Source organism: Camellia sinensis, chromosome 5, assembly GCF_055761805.1.
Source record: "Camellia sinensis isolate YWXY chromosome 5, ASM5576180v1, whole genome shotgun sequence".
NCBI classification, from domain to species: domain Eukaryota; kingdom Viridiplantae; phylum Streptophyta; class Magnoliopsida; order Ericales; family Theaceae; genus Camellia; species Camellia sinensis.
In genome coordinates this window covers 113,325,912-113,349,106 of record NC_138965.1, presented here as the reverse complement: position 1 = coordinate 113,349,106, position 23,195 = coordinate 113,325,912, and the positions used below count along the sequence as shown (strand labels likewise).

Here is a 23,195-nt window from a genome sequence, read left to right as displayed (position 1 = left end):
TGGCTGGGCAAGAATCTGGGGGGGTGGGCCCATCAAGGACGACTGCTGGAGGCAGGACAAAGGCAGAAGTGATTGAGAGCTTCCAGCAGTCAGACTTCTACAAGCACGAAATGGCTGAGTTCTGGGACAGCGGTTGGAAGATGTTCAAACGCAGAGCTGAAGAGCTGTTCCCAGACTTGGACCTGAGTAGTGTAGTGATTGGTGAAGATGATGTGGCCCAGACCCCCCTGGACGAGGGTATTGAAGAAGAAGAGCTTGTATCTAGCGAGGAGGAATGACCAAGGGAGATGAAGAGCCCCCTCTCTGTGTTTGTTTTGTGTTTTTATTGTTTTTTTTTTTTTTGTATTATTGTAATGAACTTGTGTACACATTGTAAATGAATAAAATTTCGTTTATGTTGTCAATTGACTGTGTTGACCTGCACTGGCTAAAATGAATGAAGTCTTGTTATAAAAACTGGTCATAAGAATTGTACAATAAAAATGCGTATGAAAATTAAAAATTGTTAAGTTAAACGTTCCTCCCTGCAGAGCGAGATTAGATTCGTATGAAAATTGAAAGGGTGATAGTGGTTTATTAAAAAATTGGATTATGAAATTGTAGAACATAATATTCGAATGGGGTTAGGACTTTTAGTTTAATGAGGAGGGATGAAGGATCCATGGATGGGAATAGAAAAGTGGGTTGCAAATCGTAACTAAACAGTTAGTTGTAAACTTGTAGAGAAGAGGTTGGAGAAATAAATTGGATGGGGTGGGAGATAATCTGATTAGTAAATGAAATATGTGAGAGCATCTTTGGAATCTAACTAAGTAAAAACGTGGTCTTGGAATTATGAATAAGCTTTGAGATGTGACTAAGTGTTAAAAATGTGGTCCTGCTTAGCTTTGAAGTGCTCAGTCTGGCCGAGGTTTTGAAGTGCTCGGTCTGGCCGAGGCTTTTGAAGTGCTCGGTCTGGCCGAGGCTTTTGAAGTGCTCAGTCTAGCTGAGGCTTTGAGTGCTCGGTCTGGCCGAGGCTTTTGAAGTGCTCAGTCTGGTTGAAGCTTTTGAAGTGCTCAGTCTGGCTGAGGCTTTGAGTGCTCGGTCTGGCCGAGGCTTTTGAAGTGCTCAGTCTGGCTGAGGCTTTGAGTGCTCGGTCTGGCCGAGGCTTTTGAGTGCTCGGTCTGGCCGTGGCTTTTGAAGTGCTCCGTCTGGCTGAGACTTTGAGTGCTCGGTCTGGCCGAGGCTTTTGAGTGTTCGGTCTGGCCGAGGCTTTTGAAGTGCTCAGTCTGGCTGAGGCTTTGAGTGCTCGGTCTGGCCGAGGCTTTTGAGTGCTCGGTCTAGCCGTGGCTTTTGAAGTGCTCGGTCTGGCTGAGGCTTTGAGTGCTCGGTCTGGCCGAGGCTTTTGAGTGTTCGGTCTGGCCGAGGCTTTTGAAGTGCTCGGTCTGGCTGAGGCTTTGAGTGCTCGGTCTGGCTGAGGCTTTTGAAGTGCTTAGTCTGGCTGAGGCTTTGAGTGCTCGGTCTAGCCGAGGCTTTTGAGTGCTCGGTCTGGCTGAGGCTTTGAGTGCTCGGTCTGGCCGAGGCTTTTGAAGTGCTCAGTCTGGCTGAGGCCTTGAAGTGCTGCAAGTGAAAGGGTCATGGGAGCGACATACAGACAGTTGAATTATAAAAGCTGAGAACTTCAGTCGGAATTTGCATTATGTATTAAAGAGGGAAATACAACAATGTTGACAATACAAAAGTATGAACTCATTGATAGTAACGCTTCAAATGTTCCGCATTCCAAGGGTGGGGGAGGTCGCGCCTTTCCATGTCTTGAAGTCGGTAAGTGCTTGGTCGTGGTCGGGCTTTCACTACGTAGGGTCCCTCCCATTTGGCTGCCAGTTTGCCCTCGGTTGGATTCTTTGTGGCAAGAGTTGCTTCTCTTAAGACAAGGTCCCCCACAGAGAACTCTCGTGGTTGAATTCTGCGGTTGTAGTGTGTTCTCATTTTCTGCTGGTACGAAGCCAATCTGACAGCAGCAGTCTCTCTGAGCTCTTCGACGAGGTCCAGGTCTGTTCGATGGAGCTCTTCGGTTGAGGCCAGATCCGGATGTAAAACCCTAGGGGTGGGCAGACCGACTTCTACCGGAATAACCGCCTCAGCGCCATATGTTAAGCGAAAAGGGGTTTCCCCAGTGGGAGTGCGAGCAGTGGTTCGGTAAGCCCATAGTACATTTGGTAGTTCCTCAGCCCAAAGGCCTTTAGCAGCTTCGAGCTTAGTTTTGATGATTTTCAGAAGGGAACGGTTGTTGACCTCGACTTGGCCGTTTGCTTGGGGGTGACCGGGGGAAGAGAAGCATGGTTGAATCTGGAGATCTGCACAAAATTTTCTGTACTTCGCGTTATCGAATTGTTTGCCGTTGTCGGAGATGATGGCTTGAGGGATGCCAAATCGGCAAATGATCGATTGCTAGATAAACCTGGTGGTGTTCCGCTCGGTGATTGTGGCAAGGGGTTCAGCCTCGACCCACTTGGTGAAGTAATCAATGGCGACAATCGTGAACTTGGTCTGGCCTCGACCGGTGGGAAGTGGACCAACCAAGTCGATCCTCCACTTGGCAAACAAATAAGGGCTGCAGAGTGTGATTAACTCTGTAGGAGGAGCATGAGGGATGTTGGCGAAGCGTTGACATTTATCGCACTTGAGCACGAAATCGGTCGCATCCTGATTAAGAGTTGGCCAAAAATACCCAGTACGGAGTATCTTCTGGGCAAGGGATCTGCCGCCTGAATGATTACCACAAATTCCCTCGTGGATCTCCTGCATTACATAAGTTGCTTGAGCTGGATTGAGGCACCGTAGATATGGCCGGGAGAAACCGCGCTTGTACAATATACCGTCAACAATGATGTAATTGGACGCTCGGGATCGGACTTTGGCTGCCTGCTGTTGGTCATCTGGGAGTGCCCCTGTGGTCAAGAATAGGAGAATGTCGGATGCCCAAGGGATGGGTTCGTTTTGGATGAACTGTACGGCTTGCAGGTCGGGTGAAATGGTCGGGTGGTATAGATATTCGAGACGGACATCATGGCTGAGATTAGGATGGTCAGCAGAAGCCAGTTGAGCCATCTCATCTGCTTTGGAGTTTTCTGCCCGAGGAATGTGGCTGATGTGGAAGGTATTGAAAAGGCGAGCAAGGGGGAGTGCCATATCCCTGTAAGCTCGCATTGTGTCTTCCTTGGCGTCGAAGTCCCCCGTCATCTGACCGACGACGAGCTGGGAGTCGCTGAATACTCAGAGGTGACTGACCCCAATGTCCTTGGCAAGTCCTACTATCAATGCCTCATACTCGGCCTCATTGTTGCTTGCTTCAAACAAGAAACAGAGGGCACATTTGAAATAGCCGCCCTCGGGGGAGGTGAGGATGAGGCCGGCCCCACTTCCTTCTCTGCGAGACGAACCGTCGACATTGAGAGTCCAAGAATGAGGATCTTCTGGCTCTGTTGGAGGTGGTGGGAGTGGAGGTGTAGTGGTCGGGGTCGGATTGGTGAACTCCAGGATGAAGTCAGCTACAGCTTGCCCCTTGATTGCTGTCCGAGGGCGGTAGGAGATGTCGAACTGGCTGAGTTCTACTGACCACTGCATCAGTCTTCCTGAGAGTTCTGGTTGCTGCATGACCTTTTTCAGGGGCTGGTCGGTGAGGACCACTATGGAGTGGGCTTGGAAGTATGGGCGGAGTCGTCTGGAGGCAATTATCAAGGCCAGGGACAGTTTTTCTAATAAGGGGTAGTTCTGCTCCGCTCCCTTGAGAGCCCGACTGATGTAGTAGACCGGCCGTTGGATTGAGCCATCTTCTCTGAGGAGAGCTGTACTGACTGCGGTGCTCGATACTGCTAAGTAGAGGAAGAGGGGCTCGCCCGTGATTGCTTGGGAAAGAAGGGGGGTTTGGCCATGCATTGCTTTAACTGTTGGAAGGCCTCTTTAGATTTAGCTGTCCATTCAAAAGTCTGCCGAAGAACTTTGAAGAAGGGTAGGCACTTATCTGTTGCACGGGAAATGAAGCGGTTGAAGGCCGCCACTCGGCCGGTGAGTCTTTGAACTTCTTTGACTATTCTAGGCGACTGCATCTCAACCAAGGCCTTGATCTTCTCAGGGTTAGCTTCATGTCGCGCTGACTGACCATAAAACCCAAAAATTTTCCAGATCCTACGCCGAAGGCGCACTTCTCTGGGTTGAGCTTCATCTGGTACTTGCGCAAGGTGGCGAAGGTCTCTTGTAAGTCAGTGAGGTGATCGGAGGAGTATTTGCTTTTGACTAGCATGTCATCGACGTAGACTTCCATATTCCGGCCTATTTGGTGATGGAAAACGGCATTAACCAGCCGTTGGTAGGTGGCCCCAGCATTCTTCAATCCGAACGGCATTACACAATAGGGGTAGGTACCTCGGTCGGTAATAAATGATGTGTGTTCCCGATCAGATGTGTGCATCAGGATTTGGTTGTACCCAGAGAAGGCATCCATGAAGCTGAGCATTTGATGACCGGCCGTGGCATCGACCAGCAGATCTATGCGGGGAAGAGGGTAGTTGTCTTTGGGGCAAGCTCGGTTCAGGTCAGAGTAATCGACACAGAGTCGCCATTTGCCATTGTGTTTGCGGACGAGGACCACGTTGGACAACCATCTAGGGTAGTCCACATTTTTGATGAATTGGGCCTCGAGGAGCTTGTCAACTTCTGCGGCTATAAGAGTGTTGTGCTCCGGATGGAAAATGCGTTACTTCTGGTGGTGGGGTCGAAAGTGGGGTTCGATGCTGAGACGGTGGGTTATGAAGGAGGGGTCAATGCCTGACATGTCAGAATGGGTCCAGGCGAATACATCTCTGTGCTCAGTTAGGAGAGTGATGAGGTCGGCCTTGGCTTGGGAAGGTAATTGGCTGCCAATTTTGGCGGTTTTGATTGGGTTGGTGGGATCAATGTTAACTTCGACAAGTTCCTCCACGGGTTCACCTCTGACCAGCTCGTCCTCGTCTCGGACGTCAAGCCCTTCGATGATCATGGCCTCTTTTAGCTTGACTTCTTTGAGTGAGGCGACATAACACTCCCTGGCCACGGTCTGTTCTCCTTTGACAGTTCCGACACCGAGATCGGTAGGAAATTTGATGGCAAGGTGATAGGTGGATGTGATGGCTTGGAAGGCGTTTAGGGCTGTGCGGCCAAGGATGATGTTGTAAGCAGAGGAGCAGTCGACCACAAGGAAGGTGAGCAACTTAGTGGTCTGCCTCGGGTGTTCGCCAATGGTGATAGGTAGATCGATGGAGCCGATGGAGGTCACACGGTCGCTGGTGAAACCGACCAGAGGGGTTTGGAGAGGAGACAAGCTTTCTTCCCCAATCTTGAGCTGGCGGAAGCAATTGAGGAAGATGATGTCTGAAGAGCTGCCGTTGTCTATGAGGACTCGTCTGACCTTGTAGTTGGAGAGGATGGCGGAAATGACAAGGGGGTCATCATGTGGGTAACGGACTCCTGCACAGTCGGTGTCTGTGAAGGTGATGGGTTCGATCCATTATTTTGACTGTTTTGGAGGTCGGTCCACCGTCGCCACTGCTTTGTCTGAGCCCTGCCTGATTTTTCTGAGCTCTGCCTTCTGAGCCGAGCGGGATGGTCCCCCGCAAGCAAGGCCGCCTGAAATGACTCTGATTTTTCCAACTGGTGGAGGGGGATTGCCTGGAGGCCGAGGCTGTGGTGGGGGGCGATCGTGGCCTTGGTTAGGTGGGGCTTGATTGCGGGGTGGTGTATGTCGGCGATTGTTCCTGGGAAGGTCAGTTCTTTGCCTCTGTTGAGGGCGGGTGTCTGTAAATCGGCTGAGGCGGCCCTGACGTATGAAGGTCTCGATCTGATCTTTGAGGTTGATACACTCGTCGGTGGTATGGCCATGGTCTTGGTGGAAACGGTAGTACTTGGACTGATCTTTGCAATTGGAAGGGTTTCATGAAGGCAGGGGCCACTTGAGGGGGTAGTCCCGCTGGATCTGATTGAGGACGTGCTCCATGGGGGAGTTGAGTGGTGTGTACCGCTCGAACCGACCCGGCGGTCGGGTCGGAGCCGACCGGTCGGCTCGGAGGGGTCGGCCATTATAGTGGGGTGTTTGGCTATTATACTGAGCGGTCTTGGGTTCTGAGTCTTTCCTCTTGTCTCTGGGGGTCGGATTTTTAGTGATCGGCTCTTGTCGAGCGGCCAGGGAATCTTCAGCATTCATGTATTTCTGGGCTTTGGATAGTAGGGTAGCCATGGTGGTTGGAGGGCTTTTGGAGAAGGAGAAAAGAAAATCGGACGACCGCAGGCCAGCCATGAAAGCCGTGAGGATGACCTTGTCGTCATTCTCCGCTACTTGAAGGGCTTCGGTGTTGAAGCGGGTGACGAAGCTGCGGAGCGACTCCCCCTCGGTCTGACGAATGTTAAGGAGTTGGGTGGCTGGGCGTCTCTAACGTTGGGCTCCGATAAAATGGCTCAGGAAAGAATCACTGAGGTGTTGAAAGGTGGAGACGGAGTCCGCCGGTAACTGGCTAAACCACAACCGAGCTGATCCCTTCAGAGTCACGGGAAAAGCTCGGCACATGATCTCGTCAAGGAAAGCATGGAGGGTCATGAGGGTGCGGTAGGTTTCCAGATGGTCGACTGGGTCCGTCGTGCCATCGAAGGAGTCAATGGTGGGCATTTTGAACTTGGCGGGCAATGGTTTGTCGCGGATAGAGGCAACAAAAGGCGAGTTGGCGGTGACTGAGGGCTTGTGCTGAATGTTTTGCATGACTCCTTGTAGTTGGAGCTTCATAGCTCGGAGTTCAGCGTCCCAAAGGGGAATGTTGTCGCCATGGTCGGTCAATGGAGGCTGGACACTGCTGGCTTCCCCCTCAGGGGCTAGTGCCACGACTGACGGGCGTAGAGGTGGAGGTGGTAGGCTCATATGTGGAGGAGGAGGGGGTTGTAAACCTTCTGGGTTGAGCAGAGGGGGTTGTGGAGCAGTGTGGCCCGGGGTTCTTTCTTGGTTATGTGGAATATCTGGAGGTGGGGCGGGGAGGTTTCTTTGGAGTAAGGCACTGATCAGGACCTGGTTTTGCTCGGCCATGCGGTTAATGCTGTTAGTAAGTTCGATGATGTATTGTGGTGGGTTGTTTGGATGAGAAGGGTCTGTTTGATGATCGGCGGTATTATGGTGAGAAGCCATGGACCTAGTCGTGACCATACACCTGGACGGGTGAGAGGAAAAGGTAACGGTAAGAAAGGAGGGCTCCGGCGATAGTGAACACAACTAGCGCACGAATAAACCACAAGTTTTCCCACAGACAGCGCCAACTGATAATGCAGTTCGTCCTCGGTGGATGGGTCGGGCTGGTCCAAGCTCTTCAAGTTCCGATTCAGGCGGATGATTCCACCAGATGACCTGCAAGCAAGTCCAAAGGGGAACGGGGTAGTCCCCCAGTGAACCCTCCGGCGAGCGAATCAGTAGAGGAAGAAGGAAATATAGAGAGAGAGTGAGAGAGAGAGAGAGAGAGAGAGAGAGAGAGAGAGATAGAAAAGCTTAACCTTCCTCTTGTCTTCGATTCTTGCTTATATCCTTTGATAATCATTTCACTGTCCCTTGTGACGTGCCCCGTTACGCCAAAAGCCTGTGCCGTAGCTTACCTTGTTCAGGGTGAGGGGGCTCTGTTCCGACGGGGAGGTGTTGTCGTAATAAATGCTGTGATGGGCTGCATTAATGGTGATGTGTTGTGACAATAACTCTGCAGATCTTTGTCTGCTGATGTGGCCTGTGTTTCACCTGCTATGTGCCCGAATGCCATTGGCCCTCCATGTCTAGATGGCCTCCAGCTGTCCTGGGCTTTGCCAACCGGGTTATGCTATGGGTCCCAAACGGTGGGTTTGGGGTTGTTTGCTGTGGGCCGTAAGCCTTGTAGGACTATCCATGTCATTTTGTATAAAAATAATTTTTAATTTATTTGAAATTAACTTCTTGTGTTTCTTAAGAAGAAGGTTGTTTTCAAAGCAATCTTTGATAATACTAATGAAAACAATTCACCAAACAAGTTTTGTATTTTTTTACAAAATGAAAATAAACAACAAAAAAATAAAAACACAACCAAACAAATTAATTACATTTTCTCCAGAACAAACCATAAAGATTACATTTTCTTAGAAAACCATTCCTCACCCGTTTGGTTGTATTTTCATTTTATTTTTATTTTTTGTATTCAATTTATTTTTTAAATTTTTTAATAAAAAATTAAAAATCTATATATACATATTTAATGTGAATATTATTTTCAAAAATTCTAAAATAACTTTTTGATATTTCTTAAAAAAGTGAATTCGAGCAAGGCAGTTGTCCAATAGTTTAGGAATTATGTATCCGGCGCTCATGACTAGGGTTCAAGCCCTAGCATCCCCATACCCCCTCCCCCATAGGTAGATAATAATATTGATGTTTTTAAAGTACTCCAAAAAAAAAATGTTAATTCATTTTAGAAAATTTTCTTGAAAATAGTTTTTCAAACAATTTTATATATATATATATATAATTCCTTTAAAAAAACAAAAACACAAGAGAAATTGACCATTAAAATGAAATCAAACTGAGAACCATATATTCAATTTTCTCAAACTGGGCTTACATAGTCTCGTTCATTCAACAACATCAACCTAACATATTGCCAACCAAACAAGAAAACACAAACATACTGGCATATATAACCTTTAGATCCATATAAATTTTGAATAACAAATGCTGAAGAACATAACATTTGTGTAAAAAAAAAAGAGCTTCAATTACACTCACTTTTACGGCGACTTAAGATCGAACCAATACATTTTTAAGTCGAAATAAAATTACACGTCCCGCGAAAACAACCAACATACATTTTGAACAATTACATGGCAAATCGAAAGGAAATAGATATAGCTCACATCATCTGTCTGTCTCTTCTACGCTGCCAAGAGACCATGCTGGATAGCCTATCAAATATGCTTTCTTGTTTTCGTTATTTTTGTTTTCAATGTTGTCGATGAACAGTTCAATGCTTTGTATGCCTCTCAAGGACTTCGAAGTAGTCAGGGAATGTTTTGCGAGTGCAACCCGGATCCTTGATGGTGACAGGAACGTCTGCGCAGGCAGCGAGAGAGAAGGCCATGGCCATTCTGTGATCATCATATGTATCTATTGCCGTAACATTTAGTTTTTCTGGTGGGGTGATCACACAGTAGTCTGGCCCTTCCTCAACTGTTGCTCCTAACTGAAATTTAAATCCATTGCAATAAGATTAAAAATGTCATAAAATTATATAAGATTTTTTTTTTTTTTTGAATATTTATGATGTCACTAGATTCTCATACCTTTCTGAGTTCTGTGCAAATAGCTATCATTCGTTCAGTTTCCTTCACTCTCCAGCTAGCCACTGAAAGAAGATAAACCAGTAGACCCACGATTTAAACATGGTATTTGTCTAGGAGAAAACAGAAAATAATAAAACTTCAACATGATAAATTGGAAATGAGCATCTTTAACGAACAGCATATTAACCGATACTTTATGAGGAAAGAAACTCGGTTCTCGGATTTTTTGCTAAGATCAAAATGTCAACTTCAAAGAGAGAAACTCCTTCAAAAATATAAACTTTTACATACTAGGCTAACGTAAAAATTTAATTTCAAACCCTAAACAATCGAGATGATTCATTGATATTTTTCATATAATCCATCTATACATATTTTTTTATCTATTTTTTTTCTCCCTTGTTTTCTTTCATTTTATTTTTATTTTTTCAACACAACATTACCCAAAAAAAAAAAAAAAAAAAAAAAAAACATTTTACAAACTTGTCATTTCTTCATGCCGGGGATCAACCCCGATCAGCATTTTACACCAAAAAAAAAAACAAAAAAACAAAAAAAACAAAAAAAAAAAAACACACACACACAAAACAACCACATCCACAGGCGGGATTTTGCTTCTCTACTCTGCTGCGGGTCGCTTTTTCTTGCCTCCGTCCTGGGCGGCCCTTGCCGGTGCTGTCTCTGTGTTTCCCGCACCCACTCCACTGGGCACGATCACTACTCCCTGCTCCTCCACTGCAGCATATGGCGGACCTCCAAATCGGAACATAACGGTGGCCTTCCGCTTCAGTTCCTTATTTTCCGCCTTTAGCACACTTATCTCTGCTCGCGCATCCTTATACATGCGTTGGAGCAGAGCCAGTTGGGCGTTTAACTGCTGCACCTCATTTGTCCTACTCTGCAGCCGGTGCGACAAGTTTGTGACCGCAGTCATGGTTTCCACACATGACTTCAAAGTATACTGATTCGCCTCAATATCTGATTGCGCTGCCATTCTTTGCTCCACAGACCGCATAGGAAAGGTCAACGGAGCAAACTCAGGGGCGTTTGGTTGAGGTTCAAGGGCAACCGCACCAGTTATCTCTCTTGTGGACTCGTTGAGGTCGGGAAAGAGAGTAAGCAGGCCACGGGAAGAAGAGGCCATGTTCTGGGTAGCTGGACGGGAAGAAGAGGCCATATTTTTGGGTTGCTAAGTGTTTCAGAGAAGCAGCGATTACCGATTGGTACTGTCAGACAGGGTTGGTTACAGAGTGTTTCAAGATTTGCAGCTCTTCGAGACAAGCTCTCTGAGAATGCAGAGGTTTCAACTGGTTTGTTATGCTTCCAAGCCTCAGCCTCCGCTTCGGTTTATAAAGACCCTGACGAAGAGGCCAACACGCGTTCTGTCGGTCACGTGCATCGCCGCGTGTCTGGCGCGCCTTTTGATGGCTCGCCGCTCGATGATTTCTGTCGGGCACATCTTTTGATAAAGTGGGCGCGCCTTTTGAGGGCGCGACTTTTGCGGGCTCGATATATATATCTACATGTATATCTTTTGGGCAGCCTATATACACACTCATACAGTGTCTTCTACACCGGTCCGACATGACCCCATAAACTGTCTTCTACATCGGTCCGACATGACCCCGTAAACAGTCTTCTACAGCGGTCCGACATGACCCCATAAACTGTCTTCTACATGGGTCCGACAAGACTCTGTAAACTGTCCCGACATTGATTCCGGTTAGCTCCTTCATGGGTCCGACAAGACTCTGTAAACTGTCCCGACATTGATTCCGGTTAGCTCCTTTATGGGTCCGACAAGACTCTATAAACTGTCCCGACATTGATTCCGGTTAGTTTCTACAAGGGTCCAGCAAGACTCCGTAAACTGTCACAACAACTGTCACAACATTGTCTGCTACAACGGTCCGACATGACCCCATAAACTGTCTTTTACATCGGTCTGACGCCGCCATCCAGTGTCCTCTACACCGTTATGACACCACCATACAGTGTCCTCTACAACGTTATGACACCCCCATACAGTGTCCTCTACAACGTTATGACACCACCATCCAGTGTCTTCACCAATGGTCTGACACGACCATACAGTGTCTCCTATCCTCTTTTATTTTTATGTATTTTTCTTGTTTTATTACTCTCTCCAAACTCAAGTTGGTTAGTTCCTATCCCCCTTGAGTTTGCGGAGGGCTGTTAAAACCTATCACCTACTTCACCCACTAAACCTAACCCACTACACCACTACCACCTCACCTACTCCACTAAACCTAACCCACTACACCACTACCACCTCCACTTTACCTACTCCATCTACCACCTACTACCACCTACTCTTCTATATATAGGAATCATTGTAACATTCAATACATCTATCAATAATACAATCAATATCTATACAATTCTCTATTTCTCTTTATACATTAAATTTTCTACAGAATTAAATTTAAAACATGAACAATCACTATGCAGCTATGCAGCTACAATAAGTTTGATAAGGGAGAATAGAAAAGAGGGCGGAGAAAAAAAAAAGGAAAAGAAAACGATTTTTTCCAAAAAAATTTCTTTTCTCACATCAAGTGGGAACCAGAGGAAATCAAGTAACAGGTTAAGTATTAGACAAGCTTTGTACATAGAAACAATTGACAAAAATAGCATGTAAAAAAAAAATACAATGCAAAGCTTACAAAGTGGGCCATGGTTTCTAATGAGTCAGTATTGAACTTCAAACAAATAACCAAACAATGGCTATATGTATATATGCACCACGTAAATGGAATTTTATATGTATCTATATCTCATATTCTTATATTCAAACAAAAAGCTATCTATGAAGCAAGGATCAAAACTTTGTTTCAAATAGTATGGAAACAAAAATGTTTCAGCAGCAGAAAAGAAATGAGTTAAAAAATTTGAAAACGTTCGAACATATTTGGAAACAAAAACTAAAACCTACATAAATGTTAATACATTCTAAATATTAAATAATTGGACATGTTGAGACCTATGAATAATAGAAACTCAAACAAATAAGTCAAAGGTTTAATTGGGGAAGAGAGAATATTTTTAAAAAATGCAAAATTCTAAAGTAGTAGGGATAAAAAAATTGACTTAATCATGCTTGTTTTACCTTCTTTCTATCTCTCCTCTTCCTCTATCTAGTTTCTCAATTCTTTAATAAATTCATTACTTAACAAAAGACAAATAGAAATGAGCATTGTTAAGTATCCTTAATATGTGTCAAAACAACTCATTGTTTTTGTATGTTTCGTGGAGTATTGATGTATTTTGTTATGTTTTAATGGAAACATTAAAATGTTGGTATTCCACTAATGTTGAGTTTTGGTTTACTAGAAAACAGAAATGTTCTGGCCATCACAATGGGAAAAAAAACAAAAAAATTGTTCCTTGTTGTGAAGTACATAACCAAGAAATGGGAATTTCTCAGATCTGGAAATTAGACTAGTTCTTTTTAAATCACATTTTTCACAAACAAAAAGCCAAATCATACCATCTCTAATAGTAGTTACACCGTCAGCAAAAAGAGCAATGACAGCAAGAGTCATGGCAACATCTGGCATCTTGTTCATATTAACATCAACGGCACGTAGGCGTTTTCTTCCAAAAGAATTCCGGGGTGGCCCCGTGACAGTCACACTGTTCTCCGTCCAGGTAACTTTTGCGCCCATTTTCTCAAGAACCTCAGCAAATTTAACATCCCCCTTGATTGAAAGAAAAGACGAGAAAAAAAAAAATGTCGGCTTTGATTTAAGTTACAATACATAACAAAGATATGTAATTTACAAGACATTATAAACATATGTACAGTTAAAAATCATCTGAAAAATAGGTACAAATGTGAATTTGGGCACTCATTTGCAAATTGCAACAGAAAATTACAAGGAAATCAAGAATTAATAGCTAGGCATCATCACCAAGCTGGAAAAAGAAGCATAATTAATTACGAAAGAGGATATTTGTGGATCATTCACACACAAGAAATTTCGGGGTTGTTTGGGGTGTCCTAAATAAGTGCACTTTTTGTCTTTTTGGATTAAAAAGTTGAGGAAAAAAATATAAATGTTTGGGTTAACTTTTTGACTTTTTATAGAAAAATGTGTATTAAAAAATTATATAAAATAGTGTGTAGGGAAAGATTAAGATTGAGAGTTGTGCAGCCTACTTTCTGGGCAATTCAATTGAGGCTAAGAAACGATTAGGTACTGTTTGGGCAATGCACTGGACGGTTTTGTTTGGCCCGTGGGGGCCATCATGGGTCCTATTTTGATAATCTGAACCGTTTAACATGTAAAAATCGTCGAGTACTATACGCCTATAAAAAATCACGTTGATCGGATATCGATAGCTATCTGATCAGATTTGTTTTTTTTCAATCGTTAATTATAACACCATCCATTTTTTTCTACAAAACTGATTTGATCATATAGTTATCGGAGTTCTATACATTGAACGGTTCAAATTATCAAAACGGGACCCGTGATGGGCTCCCATGAACCGAACAGCAGTGTGTGAAAATTGCACCAAACTGTGCAATTTTTCTTTTCAAATGCAGCACAGGGCTTCATGGGTCAATGGATGAGTTGTACGGCTGTGTGAATTGATGTGTAAAAATTAATTTTTTAATATTTTTTTTTAGTGAATAGTGATAACTTTTTAACTTTTTAAGTAACTTTTTGACTTTTTGACTTTTTGGCTTTTTGGGGAGATGCCAAACTTGGCCTAAATATTCTAACAGATGATTAAGAGGCCAACCATCAACAAATTACAAATTACTTATCAAAAAAATGTTAAATTATTTATTAGGGTAAATCACACTTTGCCCCCTTTATGAGTGGTCACTTTTTTATTTTGGCCTTAAAGTTTGTTTTTTTTCACTTTGACCCTTCATGTTTTAAATTCTTCTCAGTTTACTCCCAAAGGTAATTTTTGTTAAAAATTTAACAGAAAATAACACATTGAAAATCACGCGGTATAAAAATATTTTATTATATATTTCACACATCTGACATAAACTTAAACCTTAATATAATAATATATTTTTTATATTATGTGACAGTATTATGGCATTTTTTGTCTAATTTTGAACAGAAGTTAATTTCGGGAGTAAATTGGAAAAAACTTGAAACCTAAAAAGCCGAAGTAAGAAAAAATGAACTTTAAGGGCCAAAGTGAGAAAGTGATTAAACATAAAAGGGGCAAAGTGTAATTTACCCTATTTATAAACAAAATTCAATTTGTTTTATAAGAAAAATCAATTTGTATACTGGTGTGAGCAATACCTGTAAACTGCTTGTGCCACAACCTTCAACAGTGATGGTCCCACCAGTAACGGCAGCACCGCCTAGAAAGTAACTAGCACTTGAAGCATCGCCTTCGACAAAAGCTTTTCCAGGAGACCTGATGAATTTTGCATTTTATTCAAATGCAACAAAGTTTTCACAAATTGGTACAACAATTTCTTGCAAACGAGGCTTACTTGTACTTTTGACCTCCGCGGATCAAGAATCTATCCCAGCTATCAGTGTGCTCTACAGAGACTCCAAAGCGTTCCATCAACTTCAAAGTCATTTCAACATAAGGTATAGAAATAAGTTTATCAATAATCTCAATCTCCACGTCTCCTACAGCCAATGGAGCTGCCATGAGCAAAGCAGTCAAGTATTGACTACTAACTGATCCGGAGAGCTTCACCTGCAAAAGGATCGAGAAAAAAGGAGGATTAGTGATAATAAATTTTATTCTATTATTATGAACCATATCATCCAGAGACTCGATGTAGGGGTAAGCCAAAAAAAGTGGCAAGCTTCAGATGAACACATATTGTAAAAGAAACTAGGCTCTAAATAAGAAGGTTACAATAACATATGAAACCCTCCGATATTAACAGTTAGAAGTTGTAATATTCAAGTATGAATTTTATTCCCATAAAAGTCAGCATGCTTTACAATCTGCAAAGGCAGTTGTTTTCAATTTTTCATCTAGAAAAGGTTGAATTACAGGAATTGTCCCTAAAGTATACCACTAATTTCATTTTGGTCCCTAATCTTTAATTGATATCAATTGCATCCCAACACTTCACACATTTATTCAATTTAGTCCTTTACCTTAACTATCGACTTAAAAACATGCAAAAAATGTTTATGTCGGTCTTATATCAAGCATTTGAAAGGCAATAGGAGAAATTTTTCTCAATTCCTACCTAAATAAATTGCAAGGCACATGAAATGCACATTATTTATGAAACAAAACATATCAAAACCTTTCAGTCCATTATTGCGGGCCTAACGTTTTTGGGTATTCGATTGATAATATTTTGCATAATTAGATATGTTAATATGTCATTTGTGCCCTTCAATGCTTGACATGAGTCTGACCTAAGTATTTTTCATCTGTTCTTCAGGCAACAATTAAGGGAAGGAACTACATTGAATTAATGTGTGAAGTGTAAGGATGCAATTGATACAAATTCGAGATTAGGAACCAAAATGAAATTCATGGTATACTATAGGGATTATTTGTGCAATTTACCCTCTACAAAATTATATATCAACCTGGTGTAAGCCTTATTGGCCAAAACCTTTGCACCTCACAAGGAGATCAAGGTTACAAGTCTTGTCATAAACAAGACTACCCCCTCCCCATGCTACAACCTCCAATGTATCAACAAAAAAAAACTTTATATCAACAGAGTCAAGTAGAACACATGTTTTGTGATGAGTCATACAAAGTACTAGAAGTGCCTAATGGGTAAAAACCCAAACCACAAGCACAGTGTATAAGAGAACAAACAGAAGAAGAAAGCCAAAAAACACAAAACTATAAAGCATACCAACTACTCAAACGCCCTAAACAAACTCAACAAAAACCTAGAGAAACCGAATCCCTTGTTAAAGTAAACAAAACAAAGAATCAACATAATATGCATCAACATATACAGCAATATCTCTACCCCTCAATCAAATGCATCAATATATGATCACATGGTCTAATAGGTAAGAAGTTATCACAAGTACCTTTTTTTAGATACTTCTTATTAACCATTCTTAATAAAGCAAGTAAAAAAAAACAAACCCTCAATTTTTAAGTAACAATAATGTTGACATTTGGACAATGAGTACCTTTCAAAGTTACTTTAACCTTAAACACCTTTAAAAGATATATTATGATATTTTTTAAAGGAAAAAATGAGAAAGAAAAGGTTAAAAACATGTTGGGTCTAACTAAATACGATTAAAAATCATATTAAAAACTCCCTAATCACCAAAATAACAACAAATCATTTATACATATTGGTTATTATCGTACTAGACACTATTAAAAGTTATATTATCTCATTCTTACTAAAAAGAGGGAGATATAAAAATAATCGAAATATGTCAGACATGCTAGTTTCAATAATTGTATGAACCGTAAAAAGTGAATCAAATCAATTGTGAATCGTGCAATTCACCATAAATTGACTTCCAAAATAGATTCACCTATAAATTCATATCGATTTTGCAAAAAATTGCAAATTGAATTGTAAGATTTTGATAACAGAGCATGTGATGGTTAATTGGAATTCAATCACGGATGGTTAATTGAAAGATAAGCCATACAATATAAATACCATGTTCAACATCAAAATATCAATGCTAAAGTAAATGAAAAGCTCACCTTTCCCCCAGGAAGACCACCCTTTCCAACTACACAGACAGGAGGACAGTTTGTACCGAGAAAACAATCAACATCTGCACCAAGCTGCTTAAGACCTGTGACCAAGTCACCAATTGGTCTCTCTCGCATCCGGGGAACCCCATCAAGAATGTAGCTAAAAGCAATTCAAAACGGTATAAAGGTGTTAGTTTTAATTTTTAAAGGTCATAAAAAGTGAACCAATAAAATGTAAACATTAAACATCTCTAAGACAAAGTGATGTACACCATATGATACATCACTAGGCACTCTCAAGTCAAATGCCAACCTTTTAGGTGGAATAAAAGGTCACATAGGTGCCACAAATAATAACAAAAAGGCATAGTGATTTATATATTAAAAAATTCCATCATATCAAAACTTGGAAATTTTGGTATATAAAATTTTTGTTAGGTAAAATGTCATAACTGATCTGCATTAAATGCTGGTCCCAAACTTGTGTCACAGTGCTTCTGTCACATGCCATGTGCATTGTAGATCAATTAACACGAGTAAACTTAATTGAAGATATGACTTCAAGTCAAACTCATTGAAGGATATGGATCCATGCACCCAACCCCAAGTAACCGGGACAAAGGCTTGTCGTGTGAATGTTAAGAAATATTCAATTTTATGTCAAACAAAATTCCAAGTTATAGCTAAAATGAAAGTGATATGAAAGGTGTCTAGCAAAGAGCGGGCATCATATTATTCCCACTAAAACATTGAAAGGATTTCAGTTATTAGCATAACTTTGTTCAAAAACAACTTAGACAGACCTTGAATTCCCACCAGCAGCAGTTACTGCTGCTGTCAATGGACGCATTGCTGTTCCTGCATTACCCAGGAAAAGATGAACTTCATCCCTTGATTCTTTACCCACAGGGAACAGACCACCAGAACCTTCTACTACGGCCCGTTTGTTTTCACTATCTTCTTCCACATGTAGCCCAAGAGTTCTCAAAGCACCAAGCATGTAATGGACATCATCACTGTTCAACAGGTTGTCCAGGACAGTTGTTCCCTAAAAAATAAGAAATGTAACATATATTATTAAGCAATCAATTAAGATCCTGGGCAAACATATACAAAAACACAAGTGATATATATATATATATATATATATATATATATGTATATGATAGTTATATAGAAAAGGCTCAATAATTAGTTAGTGACAATTCACTTTAAGGGGACATATTTAAAACAAAAAAATAATAATGCACTTTCTATCACTTGATAAAATCAAATAAAAGAAGGGAAAAAAAAATGGAAAGAATGAAAGCAAAGAAATTCCTCTAAAATCAAAAAATGATGAATTTAGAAAATAATCATATAAACAAAACTCCAACCATCATCAAGAACATATTGAATAAAAACAAAAATAAATTTTTTATTGATATTTTTAGGCCCTTCTAGTCTATAAGAACCTCAAAAGTAAAAATTATATAAAAAAAAAAAAAAAAAGATTCACTGAAGACAGAAAAGATAACTGGGGAAAAAAAACAAAAAACAAAAAAAAAAAGAGAGAGAAGAAGAATAAATTGGCTTAAAAGTTGTTGCCAAACGTGAGACTTGTTAACTAATTCTCACAAATGCTACTTCAACCATCCTGAAGAGAGCGCATATTGGATCAATACTTTTAGTTCTAGGTAGCATGCTAGAATCATGGTTTGTCAGCATTAGACAAACGTACTGCAGTTTAAATAAATCTTAGCACTTAAGCTTTACCCAGCTTCAATTAGCCCATCTTGGTATCCTTGCTTGTCTCTCTACCTAGTAGCCAAGAAATTTTACGAATCAATTACGGCCAGATAACGCTTAATAGTGATACGTTACACAGCATAAATTGGCCAAGCATTCAGTTCTCTGTCCACCTTTTCCGATACCTAGGCAATTTTTTCCGAAGTGAGCATTAACAAATTTTTAATTTATGGTTCTCCAAATTCATTAATATTTTTATAGTTACATTCTATGAATTCTTCAAGTTCCTTTGGAAATAAATATAGTCTACCTTTGACGCACTTTTAGGGGTAAAACAAACCATTCCAATGCTATCATTTAAAGTTTTGTTTTGATATTCTCTTCCTAAGATTTGTTTACCTCCTGTAAAAACAATTAGGTGTCAGTTCCTGTGGTCTGAAAATTGACAAAGCTTTCGCTATCAACCTCTAAAGACACCAATAACATGTACAAACTTTTGTATCTGGGAATTATAAGATGAAACTTTTCAAGTTCCAAAACATTTGACATATGATTTACTTCCATGAGCTCCGTATCATTTTAAAAGAATAAACTGAAAATGCAAGGCTTCGTGTAGGCCTCCTACTATGAAGTGCAAGCAAGGTTCTGAAAAGCGGTTGCGGTCGCCGTAACGGTGGCGGTGACGCGGTTGCGGTTGCGGTTGCGGTTGCGGGGTGTAAAGGCCGTAGTGTAACGGTTGCGGTAACCGAAACCGTGAATTTTTTTATTCTTCGCACAATTTGAAAAAAATTTACCGATACGCATATTTTTTTTCCATAATCATATTTATTGGGTTAAAAATAAATATTGATCAATTTTTGTAAATTTTTAAGTTTGATCCAATATATTTCATATTTTTAAATCATTATAAACTGAGTTTTTTACATTTTATTTTAATAATTAATAACTTTATATTATACAAAAAATCAATTACTAACTATTATATATAAGATAAACAATGACAAAAGTAAGAGAATAAATAAGGACCTAAATATATATATATATACATATTTTAACCAAACTAAATAGATAATGACCACACTTATTATTATTATTATTATTATTATTATTAAACAATATATAGATAGACACACACAAACAAAATGGTTTAGTGATAGCAGCTGAATAGAATAGCATAAGTCTTACAGTTTCAACAAATCAATAACATGTTCTTCATCTTCCCTCTTCTCTCTCTCTATCTCTTGCTCCTCTATTTTCTCTCTTTATCTTCCCTCTTCTCTCTATCCCTCTTCCCCTATTTTCAGCTTTTTTGTGTGTTTTTTCGAAAGAAACAGTTTGAAACCGTTACGTAACGATGCGTAACAGGCCGTTACGACACCGTTACGACCGCTATGGCAGCCGCTACGGCCGACACACCTGTGAATCTCGATCACACTGCAAAAGCGGCCGTAACGGGTGGCGGTAAACGCCAAAACCGTTACGTAACAGCGTTACGTAACGGTTGCAGTAACGGTTGCAGCCGCTTTTTAAAACCTTGAGTGCAAGTCTTGTCAATGCATCATTTGCTTCCATCAAATGCATGCACTCCAAGTAATATTAAAAAACACCAAACTGACAGTGCAAGGCATGCAATTATGGAAAACAGACTAAATCACAGACTTTCAAAGCTTCAGATTTTATGTAAAACAAAAACACAATAAGACCATTAAAATTCCACAGGACACCCAAAAGCAGATTAGATTAATACCTAAACTCAATCATCCTCATCCAAATGTGCATGATCATCACTTTTGAGTTACACAAAAACACAATTTTCAACCTTTTATGAAACTTCCATAACTAACATTATGTTCTTTCTACATAAATACATGATACATACAGTTCTCTCAAAACCAAATATGCTGCATCTCAAATTTAAATTCTAAAAGCACCAAATTTCAATTACACTCCGTTCTGATCACAGGCTGAGAAAAAAAATGAAATGATTTTCATTTCTCATCTAGGTATATATGTTTTGTCACTATCATATTTAGATGGAAAAGAAAGCAAAGTATATAATATAGTGATATGGGTAGAATTTCTTTTTCTTTCTTCATATTTTAATGGGTAATATCGGTATTACGAAAAATTTACAACTAATCAACTTATTTCTCACTAAATCACATCACATTTGGTAAAAAAAATGAAAAGAGAGTTCTCTTTACTCTTTCTAACCATTTCTTATGGTTTCTCAACAATTCTCACCTAACTTATAAACCAAACATGATTAATTAGTTCTCTTTCTCTTCATTTCTCACCAAATCACTCAATTAATTATATTCTTTTTTTTTGGATAAGTACAATTAATTATATTCATCAAATAAAGAAATCACAGAATTTAGACAAATACCCAAAACCCCAAATGAGCAATCCTAAACTACAATCATAATTCAAGAACACCAAAAAATAGAAATTGAAAATTTATGCACCTCAGAAAGGGCAGCAAGAAGGAGAATCCGATTCGACAGTGATTTCGAGCCCGGCAATTTAACGATGCCGGAGATCTCTTTGATGGGTTGCAACACGATCTCGGGTGACATTGAGGGTTTCTCGGCGGTGGCAACTGAAGCTGAAACCCTTAGTGGAGCTGAATGGTTCTTCACAACCCTTGCATAGCTCAAACACAGTGAATTCTCTGAACCCTTCTTTAGTTTTGATCCAAAAAGTAGAGAACCCAGAAAAGGTTTGTGATTATTATGGGTTTTGGGTAAAGTGGGATTGCGATGGGAGCCATAGATTCCACTGGAAAGTTTGCTAACTTGCGCCATTTCTTCCTCTCTTTTTTTTTCTCTCTCTCTCTTTCTCTGTTTCTCTCTCTAGATTGATGTGTTATAAATGGGAAGAAGAGGAGGTAGGTGGCAATGGAGGGTGAGAATTTGAGAGTTTTGGGAGTTTTAAGAGAGAGGCGTGTTGAGTTGTTGTTCAGGGTTTACCTACCAAAGAAACCGAACCCAGTTGGGGGTTGGAGGGGATGCGCACGTTAACCATTGAATCCTCCTGTCATGTCTCTTACCAACCCATTTTTTTTTTTTTTATAGGTAAATTAAATTCTTTAATATTTAAAAAAAATATAATAAATTTGATAATTTTGATATAATTATAGTAATTTTCTTTTTAATAAGTTAAATTGAGATTATGATGCAAAAATACAAAACTAAAAATAACGTAAAGTATAAATTTTTATGTAAAAATGATAACAACATTAAAGGAATCTTAATATAATTATATTAGAATTGTATTTTTTTTTAAAATACCAAAGAAATCAGGGTAATTTACACTTATTCATTCTTTTTCTTTTTGGATGGCCAATTCAATTTTGTTGAAAAATTTGGGAGAAAAAAATTACTTTAACATATTATCAAACTTGTATCGTATCAAAATTTTTGACCAAATTAAAACTAAAGTAAGAATAAAATTTTGACCAAATTTAATGAAAACATTTTTTGATGACAAATTTGAAATTTTTAAAAAGTATTGATAAAAACTTTTAAGCAAGTGAGAATTGAAGAATTCAATTGTTTTTAGCAAATCAAACTTTTAATCAAATTTGATGAAAGTTGTTGGAACATTTCCTATCAAATTAAGCTTTTACTCAAATTTAATAATAACAACAAAAAAAAAAAAGAAAAAAAAAGATGAATGATTGGAGACCTAATAGAAAGTTTATGAAAATTTCAATCATGTAAATGGAATATCCCATAAAAAAATGGAATAAAAAATATAGAAAGTATGAAATTCTAATGGAATTTTACATTTTACTTATGGAATTTTAAAAGGTTGATTATATCAAGATGTTCTTGAGTTATTTACACTACGGCCTCACAAATTATAAAAATATACAAATAATTGTTGAGAAATATCATTTTGATCCTTTAATTTATAAAAACGTATAAATAGAATCCTAAGTTATTGTTGTATTTCACATTGACCTTTTCCGTTATTGTACCATGAGTTAAACCAAGCTTTTGATATTTTTTTAGACAAAAATACCCTTCAACACTTTATATAACACCCAGCAACATTTTTTTCTCAATTTTTCTCTAGTCTCTCTCCCTAAACCTCTTCCTCTCCATAATTCACCAAACACTAAAAAAATAGCATCTAGTAACAGGACAAGCTCAAACAAGAAAGAAATTACATCCAATAGCTAAGAGCATCTCCAATGTTATTTGTTATAATACCATAGCCATTGCTATAATTTGGCATTGGCAATGAATAGTAGTAATTTGCCAAATTATAGTAATGGTACTCCAATGGTACAAATGCTATTTTGACAAATCTCAACAAACTTTCTAAGTTTGTAGGTGTTGTTGTTTGGATATTGGTTTTTTAGTGATTTTTTTTTTTGGACCTTTTTTTTAATTGTTTGTAAAAAAAAAAAAATTATAAATTTACATTATACCCGACTAGAC

The 23,195-nt window shown here is 39.7% G+C and overlaps 1 protein-coding gene across 1 annotated transcript; it reads right to left on the bottom strand.

The window, feature by feature from the left end:
- Nucleotides 1–8,578: 8,578 nt before the first annotated feature.
- Nucleotides 8,579–21,802, bottom strand: LOC114307401 (3-phosphoshikimate 1-carboxyvinyltransferase 2). Its single transcript, XM_028252808.2, has 8 exons — nucleotides 21,213–21,802; nucleotides 17,820–18,064; nucleotides 17,023–17,176; nucleotides 14,843–15,057; nucleotides 14,646–14,763; nucleotides 12,857–13,067; nucleotides 9,346–9,407; nucleotides 8,579–9,245 (listed from the first exon to the last, which is right to left on the bottom strand). The coding sequence occupies exons 1-8, from the start codon at nucleotides 21,549–21,551 to the stop codon at nucleotides 9,027–9,029; spliced, it is 1,563 nt and encodes a 520-aa protein (XP_028108609.2). The 5' UTR covers nucleotides 21,552–21,802; the 3' UTR covers nucleotides 8,579–9,026.
- Between the last annotated feature and the right edge of the window lie 1,393 nt (nucleotides 21,803–23,195).

Bases quoted from the DNA above. Each gene is read 5' to 3' on its own strand.
- LOC114307401 (XM_028252808.2), bottom strand. From the start codon at position 21,551: ATGGCGCAAGTTAGCAAACTTTCCAGTGGAATCTATGGCTCCCATCGC. The intron at 18,065-21,212 runs GTGCATAAATTT...CTTATTTTTTAG, and splicing joins TTCTTGCTGCCCTTTCTGAG to GGAACAACTGTCCTGGACAA. The intron at 15,058-17,022 runs GTGAGCTTTTCA...ATCCTTTTGCAG, and splicing joins GTGGTCTTCCTGGGGGAAAG to GTGAAGCTCTCCGGATCAGT.